Source organism: Phodopus roborovskii, unplaced genomic scaffold, assembly GCF_943737965.1.
Source record: "Phodopus roborovskii unplaced genomic scaffold, PHOROB, whole genome shotgun sequence".
NCBI lineage: Eukaryota > Metazoa > Chordata > Mammalia > Rodentia > Cricetidae > Phodopus > Phodopus roborovskii.
Window position 1 is genome coordinate 23,034,777 of NW_026126558.1, and position 20,424 is coordinate 23,055,200.

A 20,424-nucleotide genomic window follows, 5' to 3' on the forward strand; every position below is an offset into this window, starting at 1 on the left:
TTTATTTATTTTATGTGTATTGGTGTTTTGCCTGCATGTATGTCTGTATGAGGGTGTTGATCTCCTGGAACTGGAGTTACAGACAATTGTGGGTGCTGGGAATTATACTGGAAGAGCAGCCAGTGTTCTTAAAACCCTGAGTTATTGCTCTAGCCCTAGCCATCTTTCTAGCCCCAGATGGCTTGATTCTTTTATTTTCAAGTTCTTGAGTTACCCATTTCCTTATATACCACAAACACTTAGGCTGAAAAAGAGATTTCCTTTTTTGGCTTACCTCTTCTCATGAGTACCACTAAGACTTTTTTGGGAGTTGCCACAGGAAGGGCCCCACCTTTCTGTGCATACTTTACTTAGGTACCTGGGGTGGAAAGGGATGTGTGTGTCTGTGTGTGTATAGTTTTGGAAGGTTAAACTTCACCACTTCCCTGCTCTGTGTGATCTAGGAGGTTAGCCATCAATGTACAGGGAAGGATAATGTGTATGTGTTGAGAATCCTGAGAGGAAGCTGTGTCAGGGGTCTTGTTGGTACAGAATAGATGCAGCCTGGCTATACTTTTCCATGTACTGCTCCTTGCTCTGCCACTCATTCCCTAGTTCATAGGTACTTTTAAGGAATAGATTCTTTTGCTATTTGTTAGAAAGCCAGAGGATTGAAAGCCATGATTTTGGTACACTTTAGCAGTTAGTCATGGTTACACACACTTTCTCTTAATTCTTTTTCTTTTAAAGAAAAATTTAAAATTGTGTGTATTTGCTTATTTTGTGTCCTTGTGTGTGCACACATATATCACAAGACAGGTCTGGAAGCCAGAGGAAGACTTTTGAGGGTCCCATAGGTGGAATTTGGGTTTCAGGCTTGGTAACAAGTGCCTTTACCTGATGAGTCATCTTAAGGGCCCTCTTCTTTCTTTAGTTGCAGAGATATTAAGATGCTTCCATTAGAAATCAAAAGGTTAGCTGGACATGAGGACACACACTTTTAATCCCAGCACCTGGAATGCAGAGGCAGGTGGATGTCTGTGATTTAGAGGCCAGCTTGGTCTATAGAGTTCAGGACAGCCAGAGCTACACAAAGAGACCCAGAGAGAGAGAGAAAGAGAGAGAGAGAGAAGAGGAGAGAGAGAGATATCAAAAAGTTGTCTAAACATGGGGCCTAGTTAATACTTAGATGTGAGAAATCAGAAGATGAAGTTTCTTTGAGAGCCATTAGTGTATTGAAAAAGTCAACAGTCATTGCTTTTCTCATTTTTCTGTCTACTACTAAGAACTGTTTGGGAAGGGAGATAGAATTAATTATTAGCTAACATACAAAGTAATGAGTTTCATCATGGCCTCTTCATACATATGTATTCTACTTTGCTCTCATTCATTCTCCTATTTGCTTTTTTAAGGTACATGGGAATTGGACTCTCAGCTCAAGGAGTCAACATGAACAGACTACCAGGTGAGTCACTGTTTAAGGAAACATTATTCTGCTCTCATCTGTCTTGACAAGATCAGCTGAAAGACTGGGAGGGTCTTGTTTGCAGGATATCCAGCTTTGGGTGGGTAGTTCCAAATGATGGTCATTGAATTAGGACATCTTCCATTTCAAAAATTAATTGATGGAGACTGCAGAGACAGTGTAGTAGTTAAGAGTGCTTCCTTTTTTTCCCAGAGGACTTGAGTTCAGTTCCCAGCACCCATGTGAGGTTGCTTACAACTGCTTCCTTGGATCCCTGAACCCATACTCAAGACATATACAATTATACATAATTAAAAATAAAAATCTTTTAACAAGTGATTGTCACTCATGGAATTTGAACTGTTTACTGTTAAATGAAGTGACCTGACCTTACTCCCTTTGGGGTTACGCCTCAGTAACCCTCATTCCCATTGGCCCTTGACAGCCTGGGATTCAGGCATGTGTGGGGAGGTATGTACTGCCAAGCCTGGCTCCTTTGTTGCTTGTTACTTCACCATGTTAAAGATCAAAGTCTCTAGTGGTTTCCCACGTGGAACCTGGTTGAGGTGAATTCTGAATAAATAAGAGATATGACGAACACATCTGATTTTGTAGCTATGGGTCCATAGCACCTTCAGATGAGTGAGATATTCTAGATCCCGGATCTGGTCTTCCTCTACCAGTCTTACATACTTGCAGTTGTTTTCTGCTCAGCTGTGCATTCCCAGTTCTGGCTGGGCACTGCTGAGGAGACAAGCCGACCCTAAGATCTGATAGCTTCCAGGTGATGGTGCTGAGTCTGTTTGTCTTACGTGGCAGAGGTGACATGACATGAGCTGCCCTGATACCTTTACAAAGGCAGGCAGTGTCTTGGTGGTTTTGCCTTGGATTCCTTGTGCCTGTGCCGCAGAAGACAGCTGGCTTCTCTAAAGAGGGAAGGAATAACACTTCAATGCCTTTTCCTAACTACTATAATCTTTGTCACAGATTTGTCTGTAATGAACTGATTTCAAATGCAATCTAGACTTGCTCTGAATTCAGCTAATTGTCAGGGATTTGGCTTTTTGCTTCTGTGTGATTGAAAGTAAAGTTTTTTTTTTTTTTTTTTTTTTATTAATCAGAATCTGTAAGTTAGGTGTAGCCTCTTTTTATTTTTAGCTCTCTTATATAGATCTGTTTCTTGCTTTCAGTGTGATCTTTGAACTTTTGTTTTGGTAGCAGAGAAAAGAGATTTTATTGTTGGAGACAGAGTCTTGTTGTACAGCTCAAGCTAGCCTTGAATTTGAGGTTTTTCTTACCTCTGCTTCCCAAGTGTTGGAATCATAGATGGGCATCAACATGCCTTGCTTGCCCTTGACCTCATTTCCACTCTGACTGCTAGATCTTCTTGAATGCCTACCCACTATGTCTAAACTCTGCCTGATAATTCCATGGGTTGAGATAATCAGATTGAATCTAGGTAGTGCCTTTTGGGAAGGATGGGACATTCCTGACTTTCCTAGGATGAAGGATTTGCTAAATGTCGGACAGATCTAGCATAGGACACAGGTATATAGATAGAGTGGAGGGTGCCTTCTCAGGAATGACAGTGGATCTATCATTGCTAGGTGTGTGTGTTTTGAATATGTATGCTCTAAACTGAAAGCATCATCACTTATTAACAGAGCTGAAACTCCTTGCAGGTATTTTGGTAGGGAGGCAGGATGAGTATGGTAGCAGCTCAAGCTTTCCTGCCAATTGTTTTTCATTTCCAAAAGGCCCTTGAAGACTAATTGGGTTGTTTGGATATGTAATTGATGGGGGGAGACTTTATTATTTCTAGATGAGATGTTTGAGAGAGAATATATCTTCAGGTCTGCTAGCCACCTGTTGGGGCTTCTGTTGTATGTAAGGCAGGTGCTTCATTTGCCCACATAGGCTCAAAGGGGGTTTATGAATACTTACTTAGTTAATTCCCCCCCCCCCCAAAGCAGGGTTTCTTTGAGTACCCTTGGCCCTCCTGGCACTCTCTGTAGACCAGTCTGGCCTGAAACTCACAGAGATCCACCTGCCTATGTCTCTCAAGTGCTGGGACTAAAGGTGTGTACCACCACTTCTTGGCTTATTTTTTTTTTTTTTTTGAGACAGGGTCCCTCTATTATGTTTCTCTGGCTGTCTTGGAACTCACTGTGGAGACCAAGCTGGCTTCCAGCACACAGAGGCCTACCTGCTTCTGTCTCCCAGTGCTGGCATTCAAAGCATATGCAACCACACCCCACTCATATATCCCTTTTGAGATCAGTGTGTACATATGTAGTTGATGGACATATTATTGCTTTCTGTGTTTGTTCACCATCAGTGGACCCAATGAAGCCATTTTGTTTGGATATACCACAACTACAAACCTTTCTTCTTATTGGATATCTGTGTGTATGTGAAGGAGTTTATTTGTTTTGAGGCATAGTCTTCCTATGCAGTTCAAGCTGGCCCTGAACTCATATGCTTCCTGTGTAGTTTAGGCTGGCCTTCCAACCTTCTCACCATACTACTTACCCTATATTATTTTCTATTTGCAAGTTTAGAAAAATTTAGGTGGGCTGGGCAGTGTTGGTAAACACCTTTAATCCTAGCACTCAAAAGGGAGAAGCAGGTGGATCTCTGTGAGTTTGTGGCCAGCCTGGTATACAGAGCGAGTTTCAGGACAGCCAGGACTATGCAAAGAAACTCTTGCCTTGAAAACCAAAAACCAAAACACCAAAAACCCAAAAGAGAAAGAAAAAACTTAGGAGGGCAGGAATGTGGTTCAGTTGGTAAAGTGCCTGCTGGACAAGCTTGAAGATCTGAGTTTAGGTCCTCAGAACCCACATAAGAGCTGGGTGTGGTAGCACACATGTGTAACCCCAGGACTGTGTTGTATGTGTCAACCTAGCTGAGTCAGTGAACTTATTAAGGTTCAGCAAGAGACCCTGTCTCAAAATATAAATGATGGAGGAAAGACATCTAAGTGTTGACCTCTGCTCACTGTCCCGTGTGCCTATATACACCTGCATGCTGGTTCACCCACATTGACAAGTACATACATCTCTTCTTCCAGTACACTATACACATAAAACAAAACAGAAAAAAAAAAAATAGAAAAAAAAAAACCAACTTATGATTCAGTAAGTTTTAGAGAAAGTGTTTTTGTTTTGTTTTGAGGGCTGTTTGGGTGAGAAATCAAAGCATGTTGGGTTTGTGAGTGTGGGGTTTGTTTGTTCCCAGCATGTGGTAAAGGCCTTTTGTGCTTTTGTTTGCAGGTCACCTGGAGATGGGTGTATAGATTATGCTCAACACAGAGAGAGGACTAGGAAATAGGGCTTAGTCACTCCTCTCTGGGGAGCCGTGGATATCCAGGTACCAGTTGGGAGTCACAGCAAAATACAAGAACTCATCCAGATGGCACACATCTGTCAGGAACCTGAAGCAGGAGGCTTATGAGTTCTCAGCTATATAGTAAAATGTTCTTCAAATTAAAAACAAGTAGCCAAGCATGATGCCTCTTGTGTTTATCCCATCAGTGGTAGGTGGATCTGAGTTTGAAGCCAGCCTGTTCTACATCAGTTTGGGCTATGTAAGTGAAACCTTGTTTTAGGCAAAAGAAAAACTTTCAGCAGGGAGGAATAAGAACTGTGATTTGAGGGATGCAGTGAGACCTCTGGCTGGTTGTGGGAGTGAAATGCCTGCCCTTCTCTATCTTGGCAGCTTGCCCGGAATTGCTGGGTGGGGTCCAGTGTCAGGCTGCTGCTTCAGCATTTATAAGTGGTGGCAGGCAATAACTCTTTCATTCTGAAAGAGGCCACTGGAATGAAAAGGATCACCCTTGATCCTGGACCAAGGAGGCCCTGGCATTAGCCCTTGCGGGCTGTCCTTTCCAGTGTTGCAGGGAAACTTGCCAGGGCAGCTGCCTTCATCTCTTTGGAGTCTGTCTACTCTAGACCAGGCTTTGGGTGTGAACAATAGCATTAGCAGCTCTGCCCTTACTCCTCATGTTGTGAAGCTTCTGGGGAAGTATCACCAAACAGGCCACTTTTTCCATGGGAAGCTTGGAAAACTGTTCTCTTGTCCCATCACAGCACAGAGTGGACAGATTCTTTCTTGGGCCCCAGGCACTTTGCTTTTGGAGCAGTGGGTAACCAAGTGTCTTTGTGTTTTAGGCTCTGTCTCTGCTAGATGCTTTACAGGTAGCATCTCATTCATTGTAACTATGAGGCCCTAATAGTGCATTGTGTAGGTGCTTTATGATGGGTATTAAATCTAGCCCTGAAGTAAATAGACACAGTCTCTCCCCCTGTGAAACTTGCCTAGTAGGAGAAAAATGTATAGTTGAGAACCTTGCATTGGACACTTGACATTTGGTAGGTTCCTTGATGCAAGTGCTTAGTGTGATGAAAGAGTATTAGAGTCAGGCGTTCCTGAGGTAGTGGCATTCAGGCTGCAAGTTAAAGGATAAGGAGGAGTCAGGCCAGGAGTGGTGATGACAAGTGGTGAGGGAAGGTCAGAAGGGGAAGAAAGTTCTAGGTAGAAAAACCATCCTGACAGGAGGTACAAGAGCCAAGTTGTAAGGGATTGGGTAAGGTCAGTGGGACTGAGCTATGTGCTTGATAGGGTCCAGTAAGGAATATGGATTGTGTTGGGTGTTTTGAGGAAACAGTACTACAGCTTGGAAGGACAGGTACAAGGAGACCAATTTGAACTGTCTCAGTGGCCCAGAACTTGATTAAGTCACCTGGACAAGACTGTTGGGAGAAGATGGGATGACTGACTAGCTCTTTGAGAAGTGACTAAGCAAGACTTAGTGTTTTAGAGTAGTGGGCAGCTGTCTGCAGGCTTTTAGCATGTCTCCAGAGAGTTGCTGACCATCACTTCCAGAAATCTTTCATTAACCCTAGGGATGTAGCTCAGCTGCTAGAGTGTTTGTTTGTCTGGCATGCAAAATGTTGGATCGCCAGCACTGCAGAAACCCATGGGATATGGGGATGCATAGATAGAGGCTGGGCAAAGCAGAAATTCAAAGTTATTTTGGCTATATAGTGAGTTTTGAGGCAGCCTGTGTTATGTGAGATGTTGACTCAAATTTTATTGATTGATTTTTTTTTAAAAAAAAAGATGTATTTTTATTATGTATACAGTGTTCTGTCTGCATGTATGCCTGCATGCCAGAAGAGGGCACCAGATCCCATTATAGACAGTGGTGAGCCACCATGTGGTTGCTGGGAATTGAACTCAGGACCTCTGGAAGAGCAGGCAGTGCTCTTAACCACAGAGCCATATCTCCAGACCCTGATGATTTTTGTTATTAAAATACAGGGTTCCTCTGTGTAGCCCTCCCTCACTGTCTTGGAATTGATGATGAGTTCAGGTTGGCCTCGAACTCAGAGATCTGCTTGCCTCTCCCCAGTGCTGGGATTAAAAGGTGTGTGATACTACCATCTGATAGATTAAAAAATAAAATGCTTTTATTAATTAAAAACATGACTGTTTTGATGCTGAATCTCAGTGACATTAGAAACAGGCTGGGAGCCTGAGTCAAGCGGCTCCTGTCAAAATCAGTCAGAGAGAAGATGCTAATTTAGGAAGCCCAGACCTGAACTGCCCTGATGCTGCTATTGAGAAATACTTGTCTTCGACTCCTAGTGTCACCTCTTCTGAGCCTTGTGAAAAATGCTCGTGAGGAAGGAGTGTTGCACATGTGGATGGATGTAATTTTTGTTTCTCTCTCTCTCTCTCTTTCTTTTCTTGTGGTTTTTCCAGACAAGTTTCTCTATCCATTGGAGCCTGTTCTGGAACTCGCTCTGTAGATTAGGCTGGTCACGACATCACAGAGATCCACCTGCCTCTGCCTCCAGAGTGCTAAAGGCACGTGCCACCACGGCCTGGCTGGATGTCATTTTTCTTAGGGTCAGATCCAATGAGTGTTTGAAACTAGCCAGAACCAGTATGAGACTGACAGAGGCACTTTATCCTTTCCTTCTCTACTCTGACTCCTCGTTTCTGTGGTCCCTTTGGATTGGTCTTATTATAATGTACAGTAGCTGAGTGAAGGGCCTGGAGAGATGGTATTGGTCTTCTGTAAGAGGATTTTGTAGCCTGTGAGTGGTTGGTTGGGCTTGGCCAGGCCCTGAAAGGGCAGTGTTAGTGCAGCTAGAGGACCCCCTAGCCAGGAGAGTGCAACGTATTGCACTGACTCCACTCCACTTTTAAGCAAATCATCTCTCTAGAAACCTTGGTTCTTTTCTTAAGGATAGGCAGAAAGTGAACCTGCTTTTGCTAAATGGAAGTTTTCTTGCAGGGACCAGGTCCTCATGTGCTTCTTGCCTCTTCTGACAGCTACTGATTTCTAGCCCTCAAGTGTGTCCTCTGCTCATCTTGTCCCATGCTTCTACTGCTTTCTCTATTCTGTCTTTTCTTCTTCCATAGCTGCCTTACTGGTATCTTCAGCTTTGTTTCTCTGATTGATTCTTCTGTTAAGAGGACAGTTTTTTTTTGCTCTGTCTCTTTTTCAAATACCTTTGTGCCCTGTGCATACTGTATACTCTCATGGCTATGGGCACCTCAGACATGCCGCTGACATTCCACATTTGTCACTGGCAGACATGATTGATTTTACCCTGAGAATGCCCTTCCTCTTGACCCCTAGTGCAATCTTGCTTGGTCCTTTCAGCTCTGACCATCGTTTTGTTTTGTTTTTTGAGGTAGGGTCTCTCTGTGTAGCAACTCTGGCTGTCCTGGAAATCACTCTGTAGGCCAGGCTTATAGAGATCTTCCTGCCTCTGCCTCCTGAGTGCTGGGATTAAAGGTGTGTACCGCTGACAACTATCTCTGACCATCTCTTGATAATATTTGTCACCATGCCTTGTATGACTCAACATTTATCATATCCTTAATTGGGTTGTGGGCTCCTTAGGACTTGAACTACTTTTTGAGGGAGAGGGGCAGAGTCTCACAGTATAGCCCTGCAACTTGCTATGTAGACCAGTCTGGCCTTGGGTTCACAGAGAACTGCCTGCCTCTGCCTCTTGAGTGCTGGGATTAAAGGTGTTTGCCACCACGCCTGGCCGTGGAATACATCTTTTAGTCATGACTCATCCAGAGTGTATACAGGGCCTTGCATAATGGTTTGGGTTGAAATTGTTCTTGTGCTTTGCTTTGCCTCAACATGATGGACTTTAGTAAGTCACCTATGGTTTTGGAACCAGTTTTGCATCAGGTCCTCTTGGCCTGGGGCCTGCCTTTAGCTTGGATGAACCTTGGTTTGGAGCTCAGCCTACCCCCTGTGCCTTAAGGACCAGGGCACTGATTGTGATGAGGCTCTACCACCTTGTACTTATAGGGCTCAGAGTCATTGAATTGAAGGCTGGCTCATATTTGCTCATGTAGGAAAGCAGGTCTTACATTGATTGATTGTGTGTGTTGGTTTGTGTATGTATATGGGTACAAATGTGTGTTTCATGGAGGTCATAGGACAACTTGCACTGGTCAATCCTGGGGATTGAAATCAAGTTACCAGATTTGACAGCAAGCATCTTTACCTGCTAAGACATCTTGTCAGCAGTGGCTAAGGTCAGGGGCTGGGAAGCCACACTGTCTGCATTTGCATTCTTGCAGCTTTGTTACCTAGAATGGTTACTTAATTGCTTGGGTCTTTAGTTTCTCCATCTGTAAAATAAAAGAGATATATTAACATATAAATAGGGTGGTGGTTATAGGTATTAAGGATTAATTCTTTTGCAGGGAGGGTCTAAGATAGGATCTCACAATACACCCCAAGGTACCTTCCAACTGAATGTTCCTGTCTGAGCATTCCAAATGCTGGTATTGCAGGTGTGTACCACCACATACTGACAAATGGGTTTATTTCTATAAAATACTAAGAATTCTACCTGATACAAAAAAGGGGTGCAGAAGTATAGCTATTATTGGAAAAGGTAAATTTTCTCTGCCTGGAAAAATAAAAGACCACCTGTGTGTTTAAAGTTCTCCTGTGTCTACATATAGATTGGAGTTAGCTTTTATTGAAACTGTACTTTTTGAAGCTGCTCATAGTGGCCCATGCATTTAATCCCAGCATTTGAGAGATAGAGGCAGGTGAATCTCTGAGAACTTGAGCCACCCTGGCCTACACAATGGGTTCCAGAACAGCCAGGACTACATAATAGAGAGACCCTGTTTCAAGAACAACGAAAGGAGACTGCACTTTCCCCTCAAGTGCTTGTTTTCTTATTTGAGTGTAGACTGTCTTAGGAGGAGGGGTATTATGGAAAATGGCTGAGTCCATGGTTAGAATGCTGATGCTTCTAATGTGTTTTTGTAGGTTACTGGCTCAGTGGAGCATCTCTGCCTTCATGGCTGTTGGGGCAGAGGGATGCACTGTGGAACTCACTGGTGCAGATGATAACAGGAGCAACCTCCCCTCCCCCATTGAGGCTGTGCTGCTCAGCTTCTTGAAGGCATGAGGGAGTGTCTAAATTTGCAATGTCAGAAGTTTCTGTTAGAAGATGTAGAAGTTTTGTTTATATTTTGCAAGGTGTTCTTTGGTCTCCTTAAGTGTGAAACCAGGGAACAGGTATGGTTCCAAAATAAGAATGTTGGAACCTTGGGCTAAATGACTCAGGCAAGGCTGAATGATCTACTGGCAGGTAAGTCTAGCTGCCTGCTGCCGCACCCTTGCCTTGGAGAACTAGCAGGAAAGGGCAGGGATACCTAGATTGAGGAAGCTGGATGAAGAAAGCAGCATTGTGGATGGAGACCAGGGGTTTGGGCTACTTCCATGCATGGGTGCTTTGAGAAGTTGATGGATAGATAGATGTTGCTTCTGTTCCCCATGCCTCAGATGGAACCAGGGAAACTCATGCTGTGTTGAAAGGAGGCCCATCTGCAGTGGGCTGGGTTTCTGGCATTGTCCTACTTGCCTTTTTTGTAGTAAGGTGGCTGTTCTTGTGATGTTGCATATATTACCTTGATTGCTACAACCCCTCAGAGGAGAATTCTGACCCACTGAGACCTATTTTCCTTAATTGTTGAAAAGGAATATCTATAAGGATCATGGTTAGGAATTGGGAGTATATCTCCTGGAGCACCTATTACACAGGCCTGGGCTGGGGACTGAGATGGGGGAATGCACAGGGTGGAATAGGCTGTTTGTCCACACAGGATGGTGGAAAGGAACTGACAACCTTTTCTCCTTCTAGAGTGCACCTTACCAAGCCTGCTGTGAGTGGGCTGTCAGCAGGATATCCCCAGCAGGAAAGCTACCTGAACTTGCTGGGCCACATTCTGCAAATTTTTCATCTGTCACATCTGCACAGGCTTAGGAGAAGAACCACTGAGAGCCGAGTTCAGGGGTCTGTGCCAGGTTCACGTGAGAGGGTGAATAAATAACAGGATGTTCAATATCCTTCCTCTACCTTCCTGAGGGTACAGCTCAAGCAGTGGAAAGTAGCTGAAGTAAATATTAGTTGCAGGTAGTGGTATATAGCAGATGTTTTAGATACTGCTGGCATGTAGGTGGAAATGCTGCTTGTGTGTACCTGCCAAACAGGAATTTTTTTTTCTTCTTCATGTAAGCTGGGACCCTTGTTGCTCACTAGCACCCACCATGTCTTTTCAGCCACCATCTCTCAAGAACAACTTTCCTTCCAGGAGCTAGTGCTTCATAAGGGTTTAACGTGTGGTACTTAAGCCTCCGTGAGGGATACTGTGCTTATCTCCAGCATTAGGGCCTCACTAAGATTTTGGGTGCCCTTCTTTCTCACTGCAGCAGAATCCCTGAGCATAGAACTGGGAGCCACACTTCCCCTGTTAGTGTTGTAGTCCTGAACATGCCTCCTAACCCAGTGCCTAGCTGAAACTGCTGGAGAGAAGAAGTTAATTAGTTGTTACCTAGTAGTTCAGTTCTATAGGGTATTTCAAGGCAGCCCTGCCTGTAAAAGGGATCAGTTAGGAAATTCTCTGAAGGCATTGAGCAGCTGCCCAGGACTAGGACAATGAGGAGAGTTTGGGGCAAGCCTGGTACTGCCTGACCCATTGTTGCCTTTCTTTCCTTCTCTCCTCTATCTGAGATGTCCTTGGAAAGCATCCTGAATGGGAATGATGTAGATACCTAGAAGCCTTGGAGCTCTGGCAACAGGTGCTACAGGGCAGTTGAGAATAAAGGTAGTTTGGCAGTTAGATACCAGAGGTGAGGAATCCTGATGGATCATGTGGTGGTATGTGGTCCCCAAAGGAGGAGGAGCATGGTTCATGTGAGAGCCTCCACCTCTCATTTCCCTGTAGTTGTACTCAAATCCAACAGTGCCCTTGGCTCAGTGATCCAGAACTCCTTTTCCAAGGGCTACTGCCCTCACTCACAGGAGATGTGGGTCTTAACTAGACATTGGAGTTGGTTTCTGTTTTTTTCATATATCGGTTCTTAGTTCTCTATTAAACATACTGGACTTAGACTGTTTTTCAGTGTTTTGGTTCATGCCTATAATTCCAGTACTTGAGAAGCTAAAGCAGGAGGATCACTTAGAGTTCTAGACTTGTCTAAACAATAAGTGCATTTTCAAGCCGAGCACTGGGTATACTTGTAGTTTCAGCTACTTAGGAGGCCAAGATAGGAGGATCACTTCAGGCCAGGAGTTCAAGATCAGCCTGTGCAACATAACAAGACTCCATCTCAAGGAAAAAAAAAAAAAATACTGTATTTTTTCAGGGCAAGTTGAGAACTTTGAGAGAATAAGGCTTGTTTTGTTATCAGTTTTTTTTTTTTTTTTGTTTTATTTTGTTTTGTTTTGCAGGGTTTTTTTTTTTTTTTTTTTGTTTTGTTTTGTTTTGTTTTGTTTTTGTTTTTCAAGAGGGGTTTTTCAGCTTTGGAGCCCGTCCTGGAACTCTGTAGACCAGGCTGGCCTCGAACTCACAGAGATCCACCTGCCTCTGCCACCCAAGTGCTGGGACTAAAGGTGTGTGCCACCACTGCTGCCATCACCACCACCTGGTGCGAATAAGAGATCTGACTGACAGGGAAAGGGTCAGTTGTAAAATTTGAACTTCTTAGCCTTTGAAAACAGATTTTCCAGTGTGCTCTGAGGAGTTTGGGGCCACATCAGACTAGAGCAGAGTGGGGACCAATTGCCGCTCCAACTCTCACAACCAGTAATGTCTGGGACACCTTTGGGGAAGCCTTTTGTTCCTGTTTACCTGCATCTCTCAGGATTTGGGGATGCATGCAAAGTCAGGCTTCTTCCTGCTTTACCTACATATCACCCATCCATTAACCCTCCCCAGAGACTTGAAAGAAGCTCTTGGGAAATGAGCAGAAGCCAGACTCAACCTGAGAGAGACAATAAATAGTCCTGGGAGTTGAGGTCTCTCTCTTTCTCTCTCCCTCTCCCTCTCTCTCTTACACACACACACACACACAAACACACACACACACACACACACACACACACACACACATTGTGCAGAGCAGTGCCATCCCTTTTCCTTAACATGGTTCAGTCTGACAAACCCAGCTTTCCCTAGACTCTCAGGTCAGACAGATGACATTTGAGCTTAGATATAGCCAGACCTAGTTAGATCCTCTTGGACATTCCTAGGTCTAGACTCCTGAACACCAGGGATGATGCCACAAACCAGATGTATTTCTTTCTTCCTATTTTTTAAAAAATAATTTATTTTATGTTTAAAAAATAATTTATTTTATGTTCATTGGTGTTCTGCCTACATGTATGTCTGAGGTTGTCAGAATCCCTAGAACTGGAGTTGCAGATAGCTGTGAGCTGCTATGTGGGTGCTGGGAATTGAATCCAAGTTCTCTAGAAGAGCAGCCAGTGCTCTTAACCACTGAGCCATCTCTCCAGCCCCTCTTCCTATTTTTTTTAAGCTATTTATTTATATGTGCATAAGTGTTTTGCCATCTTGAATGTCTGTGGAGGCCAGGAGAATGTATCAGACCAGAATGTACAGATAGTTGTGAGCTGCCATGTGGGTGCTGGGAATTGAACTGGGTCCTCTGGAAGAGCAGCCAGTGCTCTTACCTGCCATCTTTCTAGCCCTAAAAAGCCACTTTTTATGCAGGTCACAGCTATATACTCCCTTGCTCTGTATCAGTGGAGGGTTCAGGACCTTACCCAGTATCATTACATACTCACAGAGATTTTTGTTTATTTTGGTTTTTTTCTTTCCTTCTTTAATATGGTTTCCATGAAGAGCCACCATGAAGATTCTGCCCCTGGGTTATTGTTTCCTTTTCTACCTGCAGCTGCCAGAGGTTTTAGGGTTGCCATGGTCCGAGATTCCCAGAGCTCAGGTTAACGGTCATGAAATGGTATGATTGCAGAGTGCTATGACAGACTTATTTTCTGTTACCTCACAGCATCTACTGAATGGAAACAAACAATCTCTCCTGCTTTCTCATTAGCCATTGTTGATCTGTTGCACACTGTGCTTCTGTCAGGTTTTGTTTTCTGAGACAGTGTCTCTCTGTGTAGCTTTGGAGCCTGTCCTGGACCTTGCTTTGTAGACCAGGCTGGCCTCGAACTCACAGAGATTCTCCTGCCTCTGCCTCCCAAGTGCTGGAATTAGGTTTTTGAAGATAATTGGGGTTAGAGAATGCATGTCTGCTGGACTTTTGAATGGAATGTATCAGCACTAGTGAAGTCCCACATAGTGCTTGGCTATCTTCTTAGTAGCCTCAGGCTTAGGAAACCTCCCTGACCAGCCAGTCCAGCACATTCCTTTCCATACAGGCATGCAATCTTGAGATCCCTGGGCATGGCCCTTGAATGTTGTATGTTCTATAAACGATGTGCCTGGGTCTTCTGCTAATGGATCCTTTAAGCTGTTTGTTGAGAGAGGTAGATGGTGACCCTGACTCACCACTGCAGGGCAAAAGGGAGCTAGAAGTCCAGAGCAGCCAGGTGTGATCACTAAGCTTCTGTTACTGGTGGTCAGAGGAAAGAACCCTACTAGATATACTTCTTGTGGCTTGTACCTCAGTCACACTCTCATTGAATCTTTCTTCTTAAAAGAAATTCAGCTCAGTGAACTCAGGAGCTGAGTGAAAGAGGTGGGATTCAGACTCAAATGCTAAATCAGTAAGGCCATTTGAACCTGTGATTTGAGATCAGCCAGGGCAACATAGTGAGACCCTAGCCTAAAGAAAATCAAGTCCTCTGATCCCAAAGTCCACTATTGAGTGGGATGTGGAAAAATAACTGGTTTGATGGCCCAGGCTAGTTTTGTGGGTAAGGCATGAGCTGGCCCCTTTGTATGGGCAGTATTGGGCTGGGACCTAGTGGGCAGCCATAGCCCAGGCCCCCTTCCAGGGTTCTGACCAAATATATTGATGGTACGGTTTGGCAGTAGTCTTTTCCAGTCCCTGTTATTTTGAGACTGCAGCCCTTGATGTGTCTTGGTGAGTGGCAGTGGCTTGGGTGGGCTCCCAGAGCAATCATGTGAGAGTCACAACACTCCTACAGAGAGTCTTTCACCTCTGGGATATCCCATGCATGATGTATGGGGACAAGACAATGAACCATTTCCTCAGTCACCCTGTACTTACATTTTGGGTCTTCCCATTTTGATGATGAGTCAAGGGAAGTGGGTGGTACTGGGGGTTCCTAAACTGTACACATGGAGCCTCCCTTTGTGTTACTGACATCTGGTAAGTACCTGATGTGTGGCAGGATGCCTGTGTGATTAGTTCCTTTTGAGAGTAGCAATACCTAATGTCTTTGGAGAAGGAGGACTAGTTAATTTGGTGGCATTCTGTTAGTGTTATCCCCATTTACACAGCCCCCATCTTTCTGATTCAGAGCTGACTGGTTGTGATTCCCTACAGATCCTGGCCCATACAATAAGTCAATAGTGCCCATCTGTCCTCTTAAGACCTTGTGTCCTGCTGTCCTTTGATGCTATTGTCTCTATTCTTTATTTTGTTTTGTTTAGCTGTGTTTTGTTTTGTGGTGCTAGGCCAGAAGTGTTTTAAGTATGCTAGGCAAGTAATTAACCATTGACCTTCATGTCTGTGGTCTTGTAGTGGGAATGGCAAATCTCATTACCAGACACATACCCAACTTTATACATGGCTCGTACAGAAGGATGAGTATGCGTGCTGTTGGCTTTAGGGCACAAGTGGGGAAGAGTGTACTAGTCTTAAGGAGAGGGGCCGGGTAGAAGGAGTTTACTGAGGCATGACTGCTAGTCCCCTAAATAGGAAGGGGACTTAGTACCATAGATGACTCTTAAGCTTCTAGAGATATTGCATCCTCTGCCTTGTTTCACAGATGAGGAATGGAGAGAACCAGAGAAATGAAGCTGTTTACTGGGGCAGAGTCATGTCTGCCACCTGGCTGTAGGTCTCTTTCCAAGTGCAAAAGTAACTTCATTGTTGGTCTCTATATATGTGGGACCTCATGTGTGCTAGACAGACTCTACTACTGAGCTCTACCTTCAGTCCTAATATTCTTTGAACACTTACATGAACAGATGTTAGGTAGTATGGACAGAAGGATGGGTAAATAGGGTTACTTAGTCCAAGAACTTTGCATTAAGGAAGAGAGCCTATCTCTGACCAGGTTGGCACATTGACCTCTGGAAGGACAAACAATTGCTAGGTCTCAGGTATCCAGATGTTCCTCAGGACTCTTTGTATCTTTTGTCTCTGCTCCCTGCTTATTAGCTTTAGGCTTCTAAACTGATTTTGTCTATGAGATTAGAATCGTGGCTGCAAGGGAATTTGAGAGCTGCTGTCCTAACTACCTGTGGAAATTTGTTTTGCTCAGATGAGCTGATTGTATTCTTTTCACCCAAAATGTTCTTGCCTCTGATCTTGGCAAGTAGAACTCTGCTCTCTCTCTCTCTCTCTCTCTCTCTCTCTCTCTCTCTCTCTCTCTCTCTCTCTCTCTCTCTGTGTGTGTGTGTGTGTGTGTGTATGTATGTATGTATGTATGTATGTATGTATGTATGTATGTGTGTGTATGTGTTCGCCTGAATATATGGTGTCTGTGTACCACATGCATGCAGTGCCAGAAGAAGGACATTAGATCTCCTGGAATTGGAGTTACAGATGGTTGTGAGCTGCCATGTGGGTGCTGGAAATTGAACTCAGGTCCTCTGAAAGAGCAGCCAGTGCTCTCTTTTTTTTGTTTGTTTGTTTTTTCGAGACAGGGTTTCTCTGTGGCTTTGGAGGTTGTCCTGGAACTAGCTCTGGTAGACCAGGCTGGCCTCGAAGTCACAGAGATCCACCTGCCTCTGTCTCCCAAGTGCTGGGATTAAAGGTACTTGCCACCACTGCCCGGCACTGCCAGTGCTCTTAATCACTAAGCTATCTCTCCATTCTCTACCAGGTATTGTTTGCTTACTTGTTATGTCTTCCCTGCTCCTTCCACATCCTGCATCCCTCTTTGCAAACTCCCAGGAGTTGGGGTTTGTTAATTGTTCAGTAGAGGGGATGAAGCCTTGCCCTTTACAGAAAGGAAAGTCCCATGCTATCCGAACCACTCTGCTGTTGCAGCTGCTATTCCTGAGGAAATACATAACATTCTGGGGTTTAAAAATATCTTATTTATAGCCAGGCAGTGGTGACGCATGCTGTTAGTCCCAGCACTTGGGAAGCAGAGGCAGGTGGATCTCTGTGAGTGGGAGGCCAGCTTAAATCTACAGAGTGAGTATTAAGACAGAGAAACTTTGTCTCCAAAAACAAACAACAAACACCTAAGTAAATAAATACATAAAAATAAAATGTAAAAAAAGAAATTAGTAAAGTCTAAATTATTTCCCAGTTAGAACACATATACATATTTTTAACAGCTGGGCATGCTGGTACTCTCCTGGAATCCTAGCACTTGGGAAATGGAGGCAGGAGGATCAAAAATTCAAGACTAGCTTCAGCTACATAGTGAGTTTGAGGCTATTGTGGACTTCATGAGGTCCTGCCTGAAAAACAAAAACACTCTAATAACCAACCCATCAGTATAGACTTAATTATGCTCTAACCTGCTCCTTCATGAGGCTTCCTGTTTTGCATTTGTCTTCTAGTGAGTTCCTTCCAGGTTTTGGTTCCTGTCTCAGCTCCTCAGAGGTGATGGTCTGGTGGACTCTGTCAGAATATGTATGCATTAAGACCATGTCCATAGGCAGCTCTGTGAAAGACCATACTCCTGAGTGCTGGCTAAGATGGACAAAAAGCCTGGGCATATAACTGAGACCTTCAGAGCTTTCTATCAAGTACATATTCTCAGCTATTGCTGCTCTCTTCTCAACAGGTTGGGACAAACATTCCTATGGTTACCATGGCGATGATGGGCATTCCTTCTGCTCCTCGGGGACCGGCCAGCCCTATGGTCCCACATTCACCACAGGGGATGTGATTGGCTGTTGTGTCAACCTCATCAATGGCACCTGCTTCTACACCAAGAATGGCCACAGCCTTGGTAGGTGCATAGGAGACCTTGGAGGGTCTGGTCTGTAGAGCCACTTTGGTTGATCAGAAGTTCAAGGCAGGCTTTGAAGTCAAAGTAGTATCATGGAGCCTCTGCACAGCTCTGGGGAACTGCAGTCATTTCCAGCCATTGGAACCCTTTCAGGTGAATGGAAGGCAACAGGGCATGCTCTTTGTTAACCTGTACCTTCAGCAGCATTTATTGGATAAGCCCAGGGTGGTTGTGAGAGTGCTTCAGTATTCTGGTCGTGATCCTGGCTTGGCTTGTCCATTGTATTTAATGGAGAAGTTTGAGGGCTTATTAGTTTAGATTAGGGTTTGTATACCTTTAGCCTGGCCCAGACTTAATCCAGTTCTTCTGACAGTAGAGTACTGAAAGTAACAGTGAGAGCTTCTAGACAGAAGGTAAACAGATAGGAAGGAGTCATATAGGGACAGAACTCTGGCCTGTTCATGATTATCATGCAGCAACATTGACAGCTTTAAAAAAAAAAAAAATCCAGAGAGAAATGGAAGGATGGGCTGGAGAAAGGGCCAGGAGAAAAGGCAAGTATCTGGAGGTTAATTCTGTAGTGATGGGATAAATGTTCAGTAGGATAGATGGGTGGGTGCACTTTTGAGAGGAGAAAGGTGGAGAAGTAGCTGGACTAGTGGATGGAATGTTAAGTAAGTGGAGTGAAAGAATATAGCAGTGGGAAAGTTGGGGTCTGGTGGGCTCCTTGAAAGCAGCTGTTCTATGCAGAATTTAAGCTGAGATGGTAATGAATGCCTATAATTCCAGCACTAGAGGACTAGAGCCAGGAAGAACAGAAGTTCAAGGCCATCCTCAGATATATAAAGGATTTGAGGCCAGTCTAGACTATAAGAGAACTATAAAAACAAAACACAAAACAGGTTTGGGGGGAGGAAAGAGAAAGAACATGCCAGATATGGCATATGCCTGAAATCCCAGCATTCAGGAAGTGAGGCAAGATGGTTTCTATGAGTTAGAGGCCAGCCTGGGTTATGTAACTACCTAAGGCTGTCCTATGACTTCCACACATGTGTTGTGGTTTATGTGTGCTCTTATTCACATGAATACATACATACACAAGATAAAATGAATTAATTAAAGTTTAAAATATGAAAAAAAAATTCAGAGAAAGTGATTTTGACTATTCTGATGCCTTGTTCTACCAGGTACTGACTAGTAAATGGCCACAATGTCCCACCGTGTTCCCTAACTGCTAGGTTTGCCTGCCTTGCAAGGGTCTCTGCTCTGGCCATACCCTGCTTCTCCCAAGAAGACCAGCAGCACCTCATTAACCAGGCCACCAAGCTTTGCAGGAATGGAATCTGAGTGCCCTGCTTCTGGTGACTTTTGGAGCAGTAAATAACTGGCTGCTCTCTCTACAATATGTGTGGTTTTTCTAGGAGATGAGCCAGCCAGAATCAAGAACCCTAAGGGAATTAGGGTTGCAACTGACTGGGAATGAGCAACTAAGAGCCAGCATTCTTCAGGAGGACAGTTTGTACACCATAGCCTAGAGGAAGCAGGAAAGATGGGTGGCTGAGAACATGTCACAGCAGTAGAGCTTCCTCCAGTGCACATCTGGAGAAACTCTGAGACTGATCATCACCTTCTAGTAGTTGCTGGTGTCCCACTGGCAAGATCTCAGGAAGGTTCTTTGCTCCTGCTTTCTGACTCTGGCTATTTCCCCACGTTGGGTTCATCTGCTGCCAGAATCCCAAGGGCTCTTGTTGTGTGCTGTCCTTGCATAGCCTTTCACCTGCCTGTCTGCAGCCAGGCTCAGTCCTTCCCCTTCACGTACTTGCCTGTCACATCTCTCCAACTTGTCCACATCTTGCTTACAGCGTGATGTCTGTTGTGGAATGTAAGACTTGGAGAATACTGTGCTGTATCTATAGTACCTGTATATTTAATGCCTCCTTTGGGTCCTGTAGATGTGTGCTAGGACCACTAAAGGGCCTTGAACTCTTTGCTAGCCAGGTCCCTGCAGGCTATATTTGGTATTCATCTGCCTAGAGAATGCTTTTATGGATCCTGTGCAAAGACTTATTACACATATTTAATTAAAGTTGATGTGCTGGTACATTGCCTATTTTTTCTATTCTTTAAAAAGGTTTTCTATGGTTTTATTTTTTTTATTAGTATTTTTATGTTAATTTCAAACTTCTGTCAACCCAGAGCACAATAAAAAAGCATCATTTAATGAAGATACTCATTAGTATATTAGAAGAGAAAAAGGCTAAGATTTGAGACCCACATGTAGTTAAATTTGCCAGGTTGTGTGGTCTATAAATATAGTCCAGTGGTAGAGCACTTGCCTTACTTCTTCAAGATCCTAAGTTTAATCCTTCAAAATAAATACAAAGAGGCCAAAGAAAGAATCATTTTAGCTCTGTCTGATAGCACAGGCTATAATCCCAAGCTCTTGCAGCAGGGGCTTTGAAAGCTCAGGGCCAGCTAGAGCATCTTAATAAGAATCTGTTTCAAAATTAAAAACTGAAAAGAGAGCTGGAGCTATGGGTGAAT

The 20,424-nt window shown here is 44.0% G+C and overlaps 1 protein-coding gene across 1 annotated transcript in view; it reads left to right on the forward strand.

Annotated features, from left to right (window-relative positions):
- The window catches only part of Ranbp10 (RAN binding protein 10), a 55,682-nt gene that overhangs the window by 19,452 nt on the left and 15,806 nt on the right, over nucleotides 1-20,424 (forward strand). Inside the window, exons 3-4 of the mRNA XM_051201685.1 lie at nucleotides 1,392-1,444; nucleotides 17,713-17,880. Coding sequence (XP_051057642.1) covers nucleotides 1,392-1,444; nucleotides 17,713-17,880 — 221 coding nt within the window. The remainder of the gene's footprint in view (nucleotides 1-1,391; nucleotides 1,445-17,712; nucleotides 17,881-20,424) is intronic.